At 38.6% G+C, this 20,816-nt stretch overlaps 2 protein-coding genes across 6 annotated transcripts in view; both read right to left on the bottom strand.

Annotated features, from left to right (window-relative positions):
- Positions 1–219: 219 nt before the first annotated feature.
- Positions 220–1,827, bottom strand: CLDN34 (claudin 34). The gene is made up of 2 exons (XM_089508418.1): positions 1,678–1,827; positions 220–1,048 (listed from the first exon to the last, which is right to left on the bottom strand). The coding sequence occupies exon 2, from the start codon at positions 1,033–1,035 to the stop codon at positions 220–222; it is 816 nt and encodes a 271-aa protein (XP_089364544.1). The 5' UTR covers positions 1,036–1,048; positions 1,678–1,827.
- An 8,383-nt stretch (positions 1,828–10,210) lies between these two features.
- SHROOM2 (shroom family member 2) overlaps positions 10,211–20,816 on the bottom strand; it is a 159,167-nt gene continuing 148,561 nt past the window's right edge. For all 5 annotated transcript variants that reach the window (XM_089511592.1, XM_089511593.1, XM_089511590.1 and 2 more), the window contains 3 exons: positions 19,019–19,190; positions 15,175–15,447; positions 10,211–13,874 (listed from right to left, as the gene is read on the bottom strand). In XM_089511592.1, coding sequence (XP_089367718.1) covers positions 13,608–13,874; positions 15,175–15,447; positions 19,019–19,190 — 712 coding nt within the window. In that variant the 3' untranslated portion in view covers positions 10,211–13,607. The remainder of the gene's footprint in view (positions 13,875–15,174; positions 15,448–19,018; positions 19,191–20,816) is intronic.

Here is a 20,816-nt window from a genome sequence, read left to right as displayed (position 1 = left end):
CTTTAAATTTATTTCATTAAAATCATTTATTTTTTAATGGAAAATTATTTTTAACACAAAGTAAAAACAGAAACATCTCAAAGTAATGATTGCTATCAGAACAAAATACAAACAGCCACCCTTTCAAATATTTACACTGCTGCATAATTAACCTTTAAATATTTAAAACGTAGACATACATTTAATATTTTTACCACTGCATATGTACCTTTTAAATACTTAAATTTTTTGTTCAGCCATGAGTTTGGCAAGATCCACAGATGAGCCACAGTGGGGACAACTTTGCGTCTCACTTGCACTTGCACTTGCACTTGCACTTGGTGGTGGATCGACAGCAACTGTAATTAAAGGATGTACTCTATTGGACCTCCTCCATTTCCCACCAAGAATAAGGAGTCCACTCAAATGTTGGAAACCTGAAGCAACAAACCCCACATATATAGCAATGCCAACATCCTGCTTTTTTGGAAGATATGGCAAAAGAAAGGGTACAGGGAAATCTATTCCCTTCTCTGTGAGGACAGAATGCAGGTTCCATGAAAGCGGAACAAAAATGATGATACCAGAGATTAAATTTAGAATGCCTCCAATAGTGAAAAAGGTAAACAAAACTTTTTTCTGTTTTGCATTCTTGAAAACATTCCACAAGGCAAAGGACATGAAACTTATAGCCAGGGACTGTACAACAGAAGCTAAAGACATAAGGTCCTGTGCAATGAAAATTTCCTTTGGGAGGCTCGAGTATTGTTCCAGGAATTCCAAGCATTCCTTCTTCATTGGCTCATCATTCTGAGCATCAACCATGAAACAGGTTCTCCAGATACCAATCCAGATCTTGCCAGAGCTGATGCCCGGTACATCTTCTATAATCCATAGTCTCCATTCATCCACTGCTGTTGATATAACACACAAGATCCAACCTACTACAGCAAAGAAAAGGCCACCTAAGTGGATGCAAGACACTTGGTTTAGCCAAGTTGGAACCAAAGAGTTTTTATCACGTAGCAGCAATGAATTTGGAAGCCATTTATCCATGTTGGAAGGTTTGCTGAAAATGAAACAACACAACCTGTATTTATGGAGTTATGCACGCGCATATACTCTAATATTTATTTTTCATTTCATTTCATTTTGTTTCTATCCCACCTTTCTTCCAAAAAGGGACCCAAGGCAGTTCACAATATAAAATACGTTAAAATAATGTTTAAAAACAATTACATTAATATAGGAACCTCCCCTCTTTTTAGCAAAAATAGTGATGCATAGCTAAACCTATGTCCTAGTATGAAAGAAGAACTTTCTTCTAGGGCAAATGGCCCCATGTCCCACTTGAGCCAGAGTGGTTGGCTGTATCTTCAAGTAATAGATGCCAAGGCTCATTCTTCCTATTGATATATTGCCTGTGGACAATAATGGACTGGACAAGGGCAAATAAACCGAAGTTTAATCCAGACAACACAGAAGTGCTCCTGGTTAGTCACAAGGCAGATCAGTGAAAGGGGGTTGAAACTGTTCTGGATGTGATTACACTTCCCTCTGAAAATACAGGCTTGCAGTTTATGGGTACTTCTGGACTCAGCCTTGAACCTGGATGCTCAGGTTTTGGTGGTGGCTGGGATTGCCTTTGCACAGTTAAAGCTAGTGCACCAGCTGGACTTGTTCCTTGGTGATAGATACCTTAGTAACACACACTAGGTTGGGCTGCTTTGAACAGTGTTCAGAAACTTCAGCTGGTCCCAAACAGAAGCCATTTTTGGTGTCAGTCACTGAAGAAGGGTTTGGATTGTTTCTTCTAGCTGCATAACATATCTACATATATAAGCCAATATTGACTTATGGTGACTCTATAAAAACATATAAAACATTAATTTAAAAACATATTAAAAACAACACAGTACTAAAACAAAAAAAAAATACCATTATATAAGAACAATCAGGTCCAAAATGCCTGCTGGAATAGAAAAGTCTTTGCTTGACAACAGAAACACAGAGATGCATAATGCATCTAGGAGAATGGAGTTTTCTCAGATTTGGAAATCTGAGCATGTAGGGAGATGGCTAAATTCCATCTCTTAACCTTTGTTTCTCTGATCTTCAGCTACCTAGCAGTCTTATATACCCTAAAGAGATTCTGCATATAAAACAAAGGATAGCCTCAAAATTTTAAAAATAAAAACCCACTGAATAATTTCAAGAAAGATTTGAATTTACCTCTTTTGATCCTCCATCCCAGTACATCTTTCTATACCTCTGTACTGAGCATGGACATCAGGGCTGGGAAAAGCCTGCCTGCTTAGACCTCTATTTGCAAAGGATTCCCTAGGACCAGAAAGACCCTACATACAGTCTTTCCTGCTGAAGACACTTGTAATAAAAATGTTCACATTGGAGGGTGGTGTGTGTGTGTGTGTGTGTGTGTGTGTGTGTGTGTAAGCCACATTTTCTACTGCTCCTTTAATCTGATTGTTACTTGATTTCTCCTCCTCATCCTTTGCATCTGTTTTGTTTTAACTCCCTTCTTTTCTCATTCTGTCTTCTGATGGTAACATGTTTAGAATAATTGTTCTAAGTTCGCTGCCTTGCTTCCTGCAGATCGACTGGTCTCTATGGCATTTGCTTTGTGAACGAACAAGTCCTCACAGACCTAACTAGAGGACCTCAGTTTTACCTGAGACCTAGCAATTGATCTGCTGAGGCTGAAATGCATCAGAATGCTGGGGGTGGACAGTTAAAACAGACCAGCTCTTGCTAAGCCTTCTCAGAAGTAGAGTCCATTAGGTCAAGGAGAGTTACCCCTGCCCAACAAGTTTAAATACCATATATGGGCAGGGTGACCAGATGCCCTCCTTTTCCAGGACATGTCCTAAATTTCAACCTTCTGTCCAGGGGGAATTTCAAAATGTCCTCCATTTTTAGCATGAATTTATATTTATATGGGTGTGCCCAGCTTTTCATTTGTAATGTCCTACATTTTTCTTGAATGTCTTACATTTTGTGGTGCCTTGACCTCTTTTGCGATTAGAACACAAAGTTACACTGATATTGACAGTGAATAGCTCTCCAGGTATTGTGGCCTGCCACTCTTAAGCAAGCCTAGGTGAGGGATAGTGAGGTTTGTTCACCAACCTCATTTTGATGGACACAAATTGTCCAGTCCTGGTGGAGAGACTTTTTTGTACCTTAGGACACCTAGAAAGCATTTGGTCATCAAATCTGGGAGTTATGTACCTGGAGAGCTATAGCAGCAAAGACTTGCAGATTTAAGTTTATTACAGCAGCTTTGGGAGCTGGGAGCTGTCTAAGCTTTTGCTTCTTCCCATAGTTATCAATAGTTTCCCATACAAAAATGGACAAAGGCACATAGGTATCCCCTGCACTTTCACCCTAAGAAAGGAGAAATTCTAAAGCACCACCTCTAGACATCTTGCTCTATTTGAAGAAGTCCAGATTGCTTAATAGCATATGCTTACATGAAGCGAACTCTTCAACCAAGTGATATCACCACACAAGGAAGGGCTTTCCCAGCTCTTTAAAATGAGTTCCTGATCTGAGACACAAGATCTGAATGTGGCTTGTGATCTCTGAAGACACAAGACTTGGATCTGGTTTGTGATCTCTGACACACACGACCTGAATATAGATCTGAATCTGACTTGTGATTTGTAGACCAGCAATGCTGAACAGGATGCTACGGTAACCACTTACACAGTTCTGAAGCCATTTAGAATGCTGTAAACAAAGATGGAGGAGAAGGAAGAAGTGGAAACCTCTAGTCTTCCAGATGTTTGGGAGTAGTATATGCTGGCATTTGGTTTCAGGACCCTCCGTGGATACCAAAATGTGTGGATGCTCAAGTCCTATTAATGATGATGATGATTTATAGCCCATCGTTTCATAGGGAATCAAGGCGGGTTACAGCATCTAAAAACACTGTATTACATATCAAATCTAGTTAAAATTAATCCCTCGCCCAACTACACATCCCTGATTATAAAACTAAATTAAATTATTTACATATAAAAACATTGTGATGATAAGATCAACAAAGTTGGGGGGAAATCTAAGAAGGACTCTATAATAAGCTGCATCATGCTTGGGGAGGGGAGGCTAGTTTGGAAAGGTCTACCAGAAGAGATCTGTCTTAACAGCCTTTTTAAAGGCTGTCAGGGTGGTAATGTGGCAGATCTCCAGCAGGTCATTCCAAAGCCTTGGAGCAGCAGTGGAGAAGGCCCTCTGGGAAACGGTGGACAGTTTGGAATTTTTAGACTGAAGTAAATTTTCCCCAGACAACCGTTAGGGGTGGGGCGGACAGTATGGGAGAAGGCACTCCTGTAAGTAGTCAGGAACCAAGCCATGTAGGGCTTTAAAGGTAATAACCAACATCTTGTACCGTGCCCAGAAACTAATAGGCAGCCAGTGGAGGGATTTCAAGACGGGAGTTATATGATCAGTTCTTGAAGAACCCACATTATATTCAAATGTGGTAGTAAAATGGTGTCCCTTACATAAAATGGCAAAATTAGGCTTTGGTTTTTGGAATTTATATATATTTTTATATATTTGCAAACTGTGGATGGTTGAATCTGTGGATACAGAGGGCCAACTGTAATCCCTTTCCATTTGGCACACTAGATGGTACTAATGGGAATTGTAGCTTAAAGTACCTTAGTTTGATGTATTGTTTCATGACCATTCCAGGAAAGTGTATGCTCCAATGGAAAAGGCATCAAAGCTAAGGCAACAATGCAAAATCTTTTCCTGTGCTGTTGTTTCTTTTTACCTGCTTCTCCCCATGGATCGAGGCAGGGAACAACAATTAACAGACAAGCAACGTCAGTTAGAAAATATATCAGTTTAAAAGGACAAAGAAGATGTACACATATTTAAACAACCAACATTTAAAATTCATCATTTAAAATTCACAATTCAAATATAATCTAGATAAGCCTGCTAGGAGAAGCTTGTCTTTAATGCTCTTTTAAATTTGTTTTTTTTTTAATTATTTTATTAGTTAAAAATATAAAACAATCAGATCATCAATCACTTACATTTAAAACACATCACATACACCTTCCAGTTACATAAGCTATGATACTTGGGGTCGTAGAGATTTCATCCAGTAATGTCTTGCAAATTCTCCTGTCCTTTCTTCTTCTTCTTCTTCTTCTTCTTCTTCTTCTTCTTCTTCTTCTTCTTAACCTTTATTTATATAGCGCTGTAAATTTACACAGCGCTGTACATACAATCTTTTAGTTAGACAGTTCCCTGCCCTCAGGCTTACAGTCTAAGAAATCTTTCTTCCATTCATCTTTTGTCTTCTCCTTACATATCTCAACTTTCCAAAATCCTTCTCCTCCCCCATCTATCAAATCTCCCTTCATCATTTTCCATTCTTCATACATACTAACATTTTTCTCTCTCCCCTCTCTTATCTTCTACATAACCTGCCTATACCTTCATTCACATCTCCTTACATACTAACTTCCTCCTCAACCCTTAACAGTTTCTTCACCTCACGATCTCTTGGTTTTCCAAAATATTCTATTTTATGTAACTTGCTTTTATCCCATAAGATTAACCCATTTGATTCTCTGTTTGCATCTTTGCTACTATTACTACCAAATATCTATTAGATTCCTCAATAAAAAATTTGTGGGTATATAATCTTCTGTTTCCTATACAGTTGTTTCTAAACATGAACATATAGAGACTAAAAATATATGTAAATAATTAATTAAGCCATATACTAAACTCTCTCTCTCTCTTTCTTCTGGTAGTGTTTTTAATTACCTATACTGTGCAAACGTAATATGTGCCATCGTGGTCATGTAAAAACAATTTTTTTCCAATTATTTTCTATTTCCAGTCTGCACATGCTTAATAGATAAAATTCAGGTTTGAGCTGAATTTCTTTCTTCAAGATGCTTCTCACTATCTTATTTATACACCTCCAATACTGTTTTAGCTTTTTTACATGACTGCCAACAGTGGTAAAACATCCCCGGTTCCCTATCACATTTCCAACATAACTTTGTATTATTTTTGTATATTTTTGCGAGTTTATCTGGGGTGATATACCAGTGTAGGTACATTTTATAAAAATGTTGAGACTTTGTGTACTTTGTTATTTTATTCCACATATTTCCCCATTTACTAATTTCGATTGGGTGCCCTATATTCTGCATCCACTGTATCATTACATTTTTAACTGTTTCAGAATCTTGGTCCAGATTAAGTATAGCTTTGTAAATATTGCTGATCATTTTTTCTTTGTCACCAACTATAATTTTGTCCAATTCATTCTCTTCTTCCTCAAATCCTTGCTTTTTAAGATCTTGTCTAAAACATTCTCTAATTTGTCTGTAATTAAACCAATTAATCCCTTTCCCATCTTTTTGCAGTTCCTCCAATGTTTTTATATTCCAGTTGCCTTCTTTCTTTTTGATTAATGTTTTATGTCAGTCAATTTTCTCCTCCCGTTATTTCTCACCTGTAGAATGCTTCTTGTGGCGAAATCCACTTCAGAATTTTCCTGTATAATTTACACTTATATTTTTGCCGGAGTCTTAATAATGGCTTTCTAACACAATGATTATTAAATTTTTGCCTGCTTCAATTTTACCATATTGTAAATAAGCGTACCATCCAAATTTTAGGTCATCCCCCTCCAATTCTAATAATAGCCTTCTATTTTCCAAATTTACCCAATCTTGGAGCCAAGTAAGAGCGCAAGCTTCAAAATATAATTTAAAATTTGGAGAGCCCAATCCTCCTCTTTCTCTATGGATCTTGTAAAGTTTTCATTTTAACCCTCGTTTTTTCCCCATTCCAAATAAATTTGGTAATTTCTTTGTTCCACTCTTGAAAAGGTTTATCTGATGAAATAATTGGTAACATTTGAAATAGGAACATTAATCTTGATAGGATGGACATTTTAATTATTGATATTTTCCCTAACAAGCATACTTTCAGTTTACTTCAATTAATTAATTCATTTTTGATCTCTTTCCAAATTTTGTTATAATTTTATCAAATAATTCTACAGTGTTTTTTGAAATATTAATTCCTAAATATTTTATAGCTTTTTGTGCTTTAATACCCATTGTTTGGCTCAAATCTTGTTCTTTTAAATTTGAACAGCATATTCTGCTGTTGTATCTTTTTCGGCAGGCTATTCCACAGCCTAGGGGAGGCTGAAGAAAAAGTCCTCTGGTTGCCAACTAGTTGCCAAGCTAGCTCTGGTTATATCTTGACAACCTAGTTGCCAGTTTCGTCCTGGCTGTGTCTTGGTGGCATCAGCCACTTTAGCTTTTTCAGCTGAAACTTGAAGTATGTGTGTGTGGTGTATAAGGAGGAAAGCAAGCACTATTGCACAAGCAAGTATCACATGGTACATTTACACAGCTAAACTGTGTCGTTCAAATTTCCCAACACAACGTCAACTGTAGCTCCAATGGTGGACAAAATCTAAATCCTTTTTAAAAAAGCAAACTTAGCTGTCCCATGTGGCTGCTAGTTCCAACAACTGCATTAAAAGCTGAACTAGGGTCACATCATCATACCTGCAGGTTTCTTTTTCAGATGTATGCAATCCTCCCCTCCCTCGATGAAAAGGAAGGTAGATAATTAGTTCTTAAGGCCCTTTCTGGAATTATCCAGAGGCACCATCAGGAGGTGGTGTGAATTACTCACATATCATCTTTCCAAGCTTCTGAATAACATGGTGAGTGCTCGGCTTGCAGATGTTACCTGGAAGAACGTAGACAGTAATCATCTGTTTCTTCTTATCTCGGAAGGAAGATGCTTCCAGATAACTAGTGAAACTGTCATATGCACAAATTACCACTGTATAAACCGTGTGGAGTTTTCCTGCATGTTTCACGAGAGTTTTTTATATGGATATTCTGTCACATGAACATTTAATCTGAACAGGGAAAACAAATTATGCAGATTTAAATAAACCTCAAAGGAGTCATACAAATCTGGCCATAAATATTCTATTCTATTTCAAATGTTATTTATATACTGCCTTTCGCCAGCGATAAGACCCCAGGTAGATTACAGCACTGATTAAAAAAGAATACAGCTAAAATCAAACTTAATAGTAAACATTTAAAAACAGCACTGAAATAAAGTTTGAAAGCATATAAAATATAATAGATGAGGGGAAAATACAGCATCAACCCTTCCCCATTAAAAAAAACCCTTCTGCAAAAAACAATTAAGACTCCAAATGGAAAGTTATTTGCCTGCCAGTGGAGTGAAAGCAGAAAGGGTGGGAGGGAGTTCCAAAACATAGGAATTAACCTTATTTTTTTTAAATCAAGGTTGCATCTGCACTGCAGAAATAATCCAGTTTGATACCACTTAAATTGCTATGGCCCAATGCTAAGGGATTCTGGGACTGTAGTTTGTTGTGGCACCAGAGCTCTTTGATAGAGAAGGCTAAATATTTCATAAGACTACAAATCCCAGAATCCTGTAACCTTGAGCCATGGCAAATAAAATGGTGTCAAATTGGATTATTTCTGCAGTGCAGATGCACCCCAAGATTCTCCATAGAGACTTACATGAAAGGGAACAATTGGCTGGAATGCCCCCCTCCTCAAATACTGTGTAATGTGTGGGTTTTGTGCATTATGCTGCACACAGCAACATTTTTAGGGTTATGCCCCCTTGGAAATTAAAGAAATGCAGTCTTACCATTTCATGATGTGGTCCATTAACTATGGATTTTCGTAATATACCTTGCATGGACTCAAAATCACCTTAGAGCTTTCTGCAGGACAACTAAGGAAATCAAGATGTTAAGATTGCTATTAGCCATCACTTGAACGAATGCTTGTTAAACTACTAGCCAACAAATATGGCAAGAATTGCAGTAACGGGCTCACAAAGGTTTTCAGACTGATATGAAATGTTACACTTGTATAACACCATTGTGACTTTCAACTAAATTATGCAGCACTGATATTTAAAACTACCAGAGTAGCTTGGTTTGCAAACAGCTTTGTTCTTTGGTAATCACCATTTTATACTAATACTTAAACTGTGGGGCAGCAGTTCAATAACCTATCACTACTGAACATCTGAATTTCATGCAGTTTCAGCAGCACTAAAATTCATTTCATTTTGAAAGACATTTTACTATGCTCAGTATTTGCTGTAAGTCTAGAATTAATATTCAAATAATTTTGATTTATTTGGTTAATTTTCTCTACACTTATTTATGGTATGTATATGATAGTTTCAATCATTCCACAGCTCCCACTGGCACAAGAACAAAATTGTAGTGTGCTAATCAAATAAGAGTTCATTTTAAGAGTTTCCAGGGTTTTGCAGCTATTAATTTAATGCTGCACTATTCTAATGGGGAAATGGATGGCTCCCATTCTTGCAAACATTTCCACTCTATGTTCAGTTTCTCCAATCTATAACAATCTTCTAATTCTGCTTGAAATATTCAGGCAACAGATACATTCATAAGGAGTAAGTCCCCCACCTACTTTTACCAAACAATAAAAAGAAGCCTTTTTCATGTGAGACTATAATGTGCACTGCACATGCATTAATTTTCATTTATGTAGAACCTCCAAAACCTCATGAGGTTTTCATGTTCCATCAAATAAAGACCAATATAGTGTTGTTGTTTTTTAAAAGCATGTTCCATAAAAAATTAAAAAATGCATAACATGGCCAGTATTTTCACATTAGAAATGGTTACTTCATCACACTTATCTGTGTTACATGTGCACCAGGGGAACCGCAACCAGTTGTGCCTGGTTATGTAGGGCCGATGGAAGAAATATTTTTCAATATTTTGTTACAGGTTCCAGAAGTTTTCCTAATGCATTGCCAAAAGAGGTTTATAATTTTTTACACCAGCTCTCCTATCGGTATGTGTGTATGTGTGGGAAATCTACCCAAAGTACCTCCATATCCCTTTTTCTTTAGTGTGGAAAATAAATTTGGTAAGGATTCTGTATGAACTGGTAAAAGTCTAATGAGAATCAAAACATAGTCAAAGTAGTATGGAAACATTTAGTAGAACAGACAGTCTCCTTTATAATACACACACACACACACACACACACACACACACACACAGATTATGCATCATGAACATTATACCGGTGTTGATATGTGGCATGTGTGGAAATTAACAAAGCACTCCGAATGCTGAAACACAATATTCAGTTTATTTCCCTTAGTCAAGCAAAATGGTTTATCAGTATGTAAGTATTTAAGAAACAAATTTGAAATCTCTCTATGTATTTTTGACTTAGGGTACCAAACTCAAAAGGACAATGGGAAAAATCTGATAATTTTTTTCACTGTACAAAAAAGGTCTAAAAATTGCAATGACCCATAAGGTGAAAAGGTAATCCTTCACCTAGAGGTGCCAAGAGCCATTAGCACCATATTTTCTGCTTTACAAAGTGACAATAGAGCTATTTATAGAATTATATACAGCAGTAGGAAGAAACTCTCTTCTAGCCCCTTCCAGGGAACTTGCCAATGCAAATTAAAAAACAAAACGAAACATAAAAGAAATATGGAAGGCAAGCTGAAGGTGGCAATTAAACATCACATTCCAAAAAGGATTAAATACAATTACACATCAATTTCCATATTGCTATCTTCATAAAAATTATGTGATTTAATTCAAAGGACTGCATATATGCTGGTTATATTTAGAGCTGAAATACACAAATGTAACCACTACAAACAAGTAATGAGAGAAAGATGAATGTTTGCACCTGACCAAAGTAAATATAGTTGTTTATTTTAGCTTGGCTATGTATTGGGGGGGGGGGATTCCAAGGCAAAGTGGAAGCTTTTATGTAACAGTGATTGGACACATCAGGTACTGACAATGTGGGGGGAAATGTAGGGAGCCTTTTTTGAATGGTATTAGGAGCAGTTAGTTTGACTGGGACCTTTACTGGAATTTTATGGCAGAAGAGAAGTGTGTAGGAATTTGCTTGATTTCTTGTTATCTGCCATCAAGTCAATTTTGACTTATGGAGAACTTATGAATGACAGCAATCCAAGAGCCTGCTCATGACTTGCAAACTGAGGGCTGTGACTTCCTTTATTAAGTCAATTAACCTGTAGGGTGGTCTCCCTTAAGGCTGCAGTTTTAACCCTGGGGGTTCCATGGAATTCAAGCAGGACTTGTTTCCAATTAGATTTGCTTAGGATTGCACTGTGTCTGCTTGTGAAATACTTGATTATACAGAAAGAATTATGCCCCAAACTTGTACAGCTATCATTTTTTTTTAAAAAATTGTACAGTTAACACTTTAAAACCTTCATTACCCTATTAACTGAATAATGAGAATAACTGAAGTAAAGGCTTACATTTAAATTCAAATTCAATGGCGGTATCAAGAAAAAAGTTCTTTTTTTAATCCTTTAAGTTAGTTCTACTTCTTAAACAGGGTAATATGGCAGATGGTTCATGATTTAAGTATTGCTTAAATCATTTCTCAGTAAAACTTTTAAAAATAGTCTCTACAAAGAATATAAGATTATCCTTTATCTATCAGAAATATATATTAACAAAAGGGAACTTAGCCTATGCCACAGGCCAGTTCGCTAGCAGTTGTTATAATATCCTTCTTGTGATTTCTAAAAAAAAGTTTTAAAAAACAGGTTTGGTTGGACTTGCAATAAAGGGCAGTTTAATAAGACATAGTAGGAGTCTCTGTGTTTGTTTTAACAGATTTAATCATCTGTGGCTTGGAACAGAAAATCAAAGTCCTTCTATCACAAGGATACCTGTCAGTAGGAAAGTGGAAAGCCATGCAGACACACCCACCCATCAACTTCAGTGTCAGTTGCATGCAACTGTGAGTACATCTAACCATAAAGCAAGAACGTTGTCTCTTGCAGAGGCAAGAAAAGGGGACAGATCCCTCACAACAGTAGTTGTTGTCACCACATGCACTATAAAAACAATTTGCTTTGTGCAAAGGAAATAATAGACAGAATGAACATTTACCCAGAGTACCTATCACAGTGAGGGAACCTTTTACAGACCGAGTGCCCAAACTGCAACCCAGACCCCACTTATTTATTGCAAAGTGCCACGTCTGTCTGGCTTTCTAGTAAGAAACTCTGGCAAACTCTGTGCTAGGGTAATAGCATGTGTGCCCACAGAGAGGGCTCTGAGTGCCACCTCTGGCACTCATGCCATAGGTTCGCCATCACTGACCTATCATAATATAGTATGAATTCTACCCTGTATTACAGATTTGGGCATATCAGAATCAAGTCTTTCATTACTTCATATATCAGAAACATGAGCTGAATGATACTTTGGTCCTTGGTCCTCCCCCTCGATCTGGTGACCCATTAATAATGTAATAAATGGAGTGGAACAGGTCTTGTCAAAAGAAATTTCTAAACTTCAGATCAGGTTGCCAGGTCTCCCTTATTTGAGGGTCTAAGATTTGTCCCTTTGGGGGCTGGCAATCGTCTCTTATTATAGGGGATATTCCCTATTTGAAAGTCACAAAAACCAAACCCTAACAAGACTGGCAGACGTCCCTTATTATAAGGGATGTCCCTCATTTGAGAGATGGAATTTTTCCTTTTTTACAGACTGAACAAGATGCCAATCTAGGCCCTTCATAAAGACCAAAATGTGACATCATGTAATTCATGAATGTGGACAACATGTTAAAATTTTGCAATAAAACACATGGCTAGCTGAATTGAAACCAATACTTTCATCTGATATTTGGTTCATTTGGTAGAACACAAATTTGTTAAAAGATGTTTCTTGATAGTTAACCCTGCATGCCATCACTTTTGATCCTGACTGCATTTTTGAAAACATGACAACCCTAGCTTCAAATGAAGACCAAGCTGGTATCACTCTCCCTTTCTGCTCCACATCTCTCAATATCAGCCTTCATTCACTTGATGTCCTCCAGATGTGTTAGAATGACCATGCTGGCAGGCAGCAATGGGAAATGCAATCCAGAATATCTGGAGGGTACGCTCTGAGGTCACAACAAGGTATTTAAAGAAACCCATCTAGCTGCCATGCAAACACACAATTTCCTAGTGTGTTTGGAAGTAGTTTTATTGTAGTTTGTTAAAAGGTCTACTTATCCAAACAGATTTGACATAATTTCTGAAAACGTTATTATGCAACATTTCACCAAAAAGGGATCCAACTGTGCACATTTGAAAATGCCACTGTATCTCACCAACCTGAATACAAGACCATAAAGTCCCTAAAATCAATAGTCCGCAATGCTGTTTTCAAGAGCTTCCATTGCTGGTTGTATAGATCTGAACAGAATTTGCACATATTTTATTTCTGTTAAAAACAACACTGTACTCATGCAAAATTGCCACATTTTCCTTAATGTGCTAAACTGAAACACAGAATCTATTGTCTGTATGATAAAAGGACATCCAAAGAGGATGCTGAATTGTTTCTAGAAATGCAAACAAACTCAAATAGGAACAAACCCTAACTTTATTGCTTTTATTTATGATGTTATTTCTTCAGAGTGGCTCCTCTTAGTGGTCAAAGGAGTGGTGTACATGTCAGTGCTGTCCAAGGCATCCATCTCCTTGTGGGAGTGTCATTTGGGCCTTTCTGGCTGGAGACTGTCGGTCAGACACTTCAGTTGCTCCTCCCCAAGTTTGATTTTGTCCTCCAATTCCCGCTGCTCAATTATGAGGGCTGACTTCATCTTGACAAAGTGTTCATAATCTGCAAGGCTCTCATCATTCAGATAGTTGGCCAAAATGTCAAAGACGATGCGCTCCCTTCGATCCAGGTTTTCCTTCAGCTCCTTTGCATCTTCATGCTGTTGCGTGAGCAGCTTCTGCTTCTCTACCAGGACACGCTTGTTGAGGAGAGAGGAAAGTAAAAACATTCAATCGCTCATAGTACACTAGCAATTAACCTGTACCCAGATCCCAGTTATGATAAAATATGTTTAATTCAAATGAAAACCACTGAGAACAAAGACATTTACAAATGGAGAAAAGGTTTTCTTCTGAAACTTCAGATATGAGTATTTGCAATATTATAGATACTATCACATGAAAAGACTTACGATGGACCCTTGTTATATATATGCTGGGGTTTGGTTCCAGGAACCCCTGTGTATAACAAAATCTGTGTATGCTCAAGTCCCATTAAATATAATGACATAGCAAAATGATGTCCCTTATAAAAAATGGAATATCAAGGTTTGATATTTGAAATTTATACTTTTTTTGAACATTTTCAAACAGTGGATGCTTGAATCCGTGTATTAAATCCGTGCATAAGGGCCAACTGTGTATCGAATTTGTAACTTCTGTTGATTTCAACTTGCATTAGCTTAAATCTATCGCCCAATTAAACAACACTTCCAATTTTTTATCTTTCACTTGCTCATGCCCAATGTCTGGGAGGGGGAGCAGAACTTATCATCTCCCCAGTTTAGAGAAATTAGGCTTTTGCTGCAAGTACCATTTTTAAAAATCTCTGCTGCACATGGACATTCACTCCTGCAAAGATCATGGATCTGAGTGCAACCACTAGCAGCACTTATGGGTTTAAAACATCAGTTAATTAAGATGGCATTTATCAATTGCAAGAAAAAAACAAGGAAAGACAGGAATAGAAAAATAATAGAGAATAATTATAAGGAAAAACAACTGAAAAAGGAAGACCACAAGATCAAAACAGAAATAACAGAAAGTAAAGTGGAGACCAAAAACGAATCTAGTCTAGAAATGAGACATACATTTCAGTTCCATAAGTCATAAGATAAAATTCTGATTTTGTTGTTTAAAAAAAGGAAGCAGTGCTACAGAAGTATTAAGTGCGTATTACATAGACTGCACAGTAGCTTCCAGAACTGCAAGATATTCCCTATGCTGATGGAACATTTTAAAAGTTATGATGGTGAATGAAAATATTCTGACATTTGCTGTTCTGCATGCCATTCAAGATCTTAGACTCTCCACATCTTTCCTGTCAAGTTCAACCTCTTATTGTTATTGTCTCAGTGTAATTTTATATTTGAGAGACTCTCATATTTCTAAAGCCTCAGAATGAGCTATATCATTGAGGAAATTTATTTACAATCAAGTGAGCAAAAATCAGACACCCTCTTTCTTGAAACAGAGCAGTAACATAGTACACCATCTTACCCGCTCTTCTTGAGAGGCATTTTCATCCAGGTTGTTTAATGCATTTTCTACCCGGGCTAGCCGACCAGAGAGGGACAGCAAAAGGTTGACCACTTTGTCTAGATCCCCAATAAACATCCGGAACTTGTCAAACTCATTGGGTTTGCAGACCTCTTTTACAAGGGCCTCCACTTCATCTCCAAGTAGATTGTTAGCCTGAATGTCTTCCAGGAGTGTCTCCCGAGCTTCTCGCAGCACCTGCAGCTTTCGACTTATGCTATCTATAAGTTCTTGCTGAGAAAGGAGAAAAAAAAAAAAAGGGGGGGGGGAGAGACAAAGCAAATTCAATTTTTAGGCACAACCAGTTCTTGACATGGCAGCAGTCAATTCAGGGAAAGAAGAGAAAGTGGGAATGAGGTCTTCTGACTGGTCCACAAAAGGACATTTACTCTTAGTTGTAGAATTATTTATAATACTTGGAAATATTGTATTGGGTACAGATTTAGCTATGTACAGATTTAATCATGGGCTAGTAGAAGTAGACTTCTCTACTTCTTTCCTCAAAGCTCTTCAGCTCCCTGAAAATACTAGACCTGGGAAATGTACTTTTGTTCTACATTTTCCAGAATCATTCAGCCAGCATCCACAGGCCATGCTAGCAGGGAAACCCTGGGAAATGGGAAATGTAATCCTAAAAATGTAGCTTTTCCAACCTCTGAGAAGTGCTGCACAGAGTCAGCACATCCTTACTAAATGCAATGAGTTGAGCGGTATGGGGGTGGCATGGGAGGAATCCCTGAAAAATGAGTGGCAGCACCTTTTGTGTGCAGAACCTTTTTATCCATGGAAGGCAGATCCTACAACCAATCTATTTATTACAGTAACAAGTTCAAAACAATAAGTATGTTGTGACAAAACAAAAATAATAATATAAAAGAAAACTTAAGACTCTCCTTTGGCAATATGACCATCTATCTGATGCAACATCAGTGACTGTATGTTACACAATTTGCTAATACACTCAATAAGAAATTCAGACTGCATAATTATGCTTGGAGGTTTCTCTTTTAATTTATTCCACTCAGATTCATTGGGATTGGGAGTTATTACCGTATATACTCGACTATAAATCGAGAAATGTATGCCCCAAAATGGACTCCAAAATCATAGGTAGATTTATATACGGGGCAATAAGTTAATGCTTATAAATTTCCTCAAAGAAGACGTGCCCACCTTCCTCTGTAGCCTTGTAACAACTCCCCGTTTGACTCCCTGGCGCATTCTCCTCTCTCTCTCTCTCCCTGTGTGTGTGTCTGTTATCCCTCAGCCTTCCTGCGCAGCCAGAGCTAACAGGCAGCTGCTGAGGCAAGGCACACAAACACAGACAGAGTATGCCCAGGCTTGTACCCCGTTTTGCAAGCTATGAGCCTTGGGAGTCCTTGGAGAGAAGAGCAGAGAGAGAGTGGGATCTGTCCTCCCTTTTGCAAGCCATGAGCCTTGGGAGTCCTGAGGGCGAAGAACAGAGAGAGAGAGTGGAGTATGTCCTCCCTTTTGCAAGTCATGAGCCATGGGAGTCCTGGGAAGAAAGGCAGAAAGAGAGAGAGGGGGATCTGTCCTCCCTTTTGCAAGCCATGAGCCTTGGGAGTCCTGGGATGAAAGGCAGAGAGAGAGTCGTGTTTGTCCTCCCTTTTGCAAGCCATGAGCCTTGGGAGTCCTGGGATGAAAGGCAGAGAGAGAGGGGGGTCTGTCCTCCCTTTTGCAAGCCATGAGCCTTGGGAGTCCTGGGATGAAAGGCAGAGAGGGGGGGGGTCTGTCCTCCCTTTTGCAAGCCATGAGCCTTGGGAGTCCTGGGGGGTGAAGAGCAGCAAGAGGGTGGGGTCTGTCCTCCCTTTTCCAAGCCGTTGAGTCTTGGAGATGCTTTTGGTAAGGGAAAGAGTGTGTGTGTGTGTGAACCGAGGTTTGTTTCCCCTTTCCCATGCCAAGACTGTGACTCTTGAGAGAGGTCCAGAGAGGGAGCTATAGGAAGGGAAGTGGTGCTTTGTTTCCCCCTTAAGATCTTTTGTAGCATGCTCCAGTGTTTGATCCTCGACTTATCCATTGGTCATATCAAAATCCATGATTCTGGCCCCCAAAACTGCCCTTGACTTATATACACAAGTTCGACTTATAAATGAGTATATACAGTAGGTGTCCAAAAGATTAATGTGGTAAGCATTTTCACTGACTGATCAATCTGGAAAATGTGGTTCCTTTTTTTAAAAAAGTTAAATATGGGTAATGTTTGATTTGGGGTAACTGGCACAAATCACAGTCTTGTTTCTCTAGCATCCAATGCAACCCCCTGACCATCATTATAAATGATTTATGTTCTGCAAAGAGGAAGGAACTGGCAAAACCACCTCTGAATACATGTTGCATAAGAAAACCCTTTGAGGTTCATGGGTTGTGCCATAAGTTGACAGATGAGGCCATACACACAAACATGTGGTTATTTAGTTGCATCAGTCTACAAAATTATTTAATTTATACAAGTCATTCATTCCAGAACAATAACAATTTTTGAACTCACTTCAATTTCTCATTTAGTTCATATGCCCAAATAAGTTACAAAATCATACGTTTATCATTCAGCCATACTATTTTCTACTCTGGCAGTGACTTTTCCTGGGTCTTGGGCAAGGGTCTTTCACATGGTCCTACTCAACCTAATCCTTTCAGCTAGAGAAAACAGGCCTTCTAAATGGAAGGCATTTGCTATGTTTGATTCGCTATATAGCTCCTTACTGAGTTCTGCTTGTTTCCCAGTACATACAGGAATCTTGATAGCCTATTTACATGATAGCTACTATTTGCATGATTTCTTATCCTAGGCCAAGGTGATCTCTGGATGATTTGCAGTGGACTGGCACGACTTTTTAGTTCCCTATTATGTAAGAATAAAAGCAACAATTCTCCCTCACCCTCCAAGTTATACCGATGAAATGAAGAAGGATTTGAGTAATCAAGAAATTATTCTTGTATGGAAGACTATTTTGTTCTGGTTACGCAAGGTGAATCTATCATGGGGGTTTCTTGGCAAGATTTCTTTAGAAGCTGTTTGCTATTGTCTTTCTCTGAGGCTGAGAGTGTGTGACTTGCCCAAGGCCACTCAATTGGTTTCCATGGCTTAGCAGGGACTCAAACCCTGGTTTTCCAGAGTCCTAGTCCAACACTCAAACCACAACACCACACTGGTTCGCCACACTTTGTCCTAGTATTCCAAATAAATTCCTGGGATTTGAACTCTTCAGATCTAAATGTGTGTCTTTTGCACCAGGTTCTGATTGGGGGATTCCAAGGCTCTAGTAAAAAAAGGATCATGCAAGTCTGAAGTCTGCCTAACCTTGTTCTAGGTTATGATAGGAGTGTCATCCATTAAAACAGTTGCTTCTTCTGGTAAGAAGAAAGGACATTCCCTCTTCTTTACAGCCAGCATTTCTGTGGCTTGCCTCCTTGTATAGCCGAAAATAAGCTTTCCTCTTCTGTTTTGTGTATGCTGAGCCTGTGGTGTTATGCCAATGAGACCAAAAGGCAAGGAAGGGAAGTTTTACCTCCTACTACTGTTACTACTTCTGCTGACCTTTATGTGGGAGAGGGTAAATTTCTTAAGAGAAGGGTTTCCTCTGTCCACAGTCTGAAATCCAGATTTGGATCCTTGAAAAATCAGACAGATACCATGTGAAGAGAGCAACAGAAATGGTGACACAGAGAATGACAGTAGTCTGCTTTGCAACCTTGTGCTTTTACTATGTTTAGTTTGAAAACACTTCAACAGGGCTCATTGGTCCCAACAGCAGGTAATATACACAAAGAAAAGCTAGCTCACCTTCTTCTCAGACAAATCATGGTCTAGCTCATCCTCAGAATCCTCCTCTTTTTGCTGTTGCTGCTGCATGTCCTTCATTTTATTCAAGAGTTCTGCTTTTGGGGCAGATGTGCTATAGTAGGTGGAGTTGGTTGTTAAGGGGATGGCCAAAGGCAGAGTCGGTTCTTCTTTCCTATGCAAAGAAAAAACACCACCAACTTTTAATCCATTTTCTAGCTTTCTGCATACTGAAGAGAATACAGTGGGTCCGTGGTATCCAGTGGGATTTGGTGCCAGGACCTCCCGGGGATACCAAAATCTGTGGATGCTCAAGTTCTATTAAATACAATGGCATGGTAAAATGATATCTAAAATGATAAATAGCAATAGCATTTACATTTCTATACCACTTATCAGTGAACTCACCACTCACTAAGAGGTTTCCAATCTGTAAGCCAATTTCCCCCAATAAGCTGGGAACTCATTTTACTGACCTACGACAGACTGCGTCAACCTTGGAGCTCTGGGATCGAACTCACAACCTTGTGGCTGCAGTACTGGAATTTAACCACTGTGCCACCAGGGTTCCTTAAAATAAAATCAAGTATTGCTATTTGCAATATATAATTTTTTTAAAAAAAAATTCAAGCCATAGATGGTTGAATCAGTGGATAAAAAAAATTATGGATACAGAAAGCCAATTGTATAGCACTTGCACTGCAGTACTGAATGCCACAAGTAAACTGTTGCATTAAGAGAAAGATCCTCACACATGGCAGCACTGCAGGTCTAATGGTCTCCCTAACGTAAGGGTACCATTTTAGCACCCTTAGAACCTAACTTTGAGACAAGTAATTTAGAGACAGGAATTTGCCAAAATTATTGCCTGAAAGTGCTGATTTCTATTTTGCCTCCTAATTGATGTTCTCTGTCAGTACTTACATTTCCATGCCCCATCCTTGATTATATGAATAGTGGAAGGCAGACAACATTTAAAGCTCTTTGAGGGTTTCATTATCCTTGACTCTATAATCCCATAAGCACACCTTTTAGTGAAAAACGCAGCTGTTTGTGTTTCATTATCCACAGTGGAAAGATCCTGCTACTAAATACAATCTTCTCTTAAATTCTATAACAGTTACTTTGCTGACATTTAAAAAAAATGGAATGAGAGGATATATAATAAAAACATAAATAGTACTGCTTATTTAACATTAAAGAGATTGCACCATTGGCTCATTTACAATCTGATCATATGCTTGTTTGCTTGGTACAGTGCGTCCTTGCCTTACGCGGGGATCCGTTCCGGATCCCGCCGCGTAAGGTGAATTCCACCTATGCTCAAGCCCCATTGTTTCCAATGGGGCTTGTGTACGGCGGCCGCGGCAGCGTGCGGGGCGCAACGGGCGCGCACGCCCATTCAATTGAATGGGACGTGCCGCCCCTTCCGCCCTGCGGCTTGAGAGCATATGCTCAAGCAGCGTATGGCGCGCCCGCGTATGGCGCAGGCGCGCTGTAGAAGAAACTTGGAAGCTGCCTTGTACTGAGTCAGACCACTGGTCCCATCCAGCCCTGTATTTTGACATCTAACTAGTATTAGTGGCTCTCCTTGGTTTCAGTAGGATTCTTCCATAACCCTACTTGGAGCTCTCTAGTTTATCAGGTAGTTATGCCACCAAGCTTTTCAATAATTGGCTCACTGTCACAGAAACACTGTCTTCAACCATACAAATATTTACCTTCAACTGGACACACATACACAAACACTGGTTATGTTAATTTCCCTTTAGTCTGACTACCTCTGAGCTTGTTTACAAAC

This window comes from Sceloporus occidentalis, unplaced genomic scaffold (genome assembly GCF_023333645.1).
Source record: "Sceloporus occidentalis isolate IW3139 unplaced genomic scaffold, rSceOcc1.0.p SCAF_2, whole genome shotgun sequence".
Lineage (NCBI taxonomy): Eukaryota > Metazoa > Chordata > Lepidosauria > Squamata > Phrynosomatidae > Sceloporus > Sceloporus occidentalis.
The sequence above is the reverse complement of the archived record's forward strand: the minus strand, read 5'-3'. Positions and strand labels throughout refer to the sequence as shown.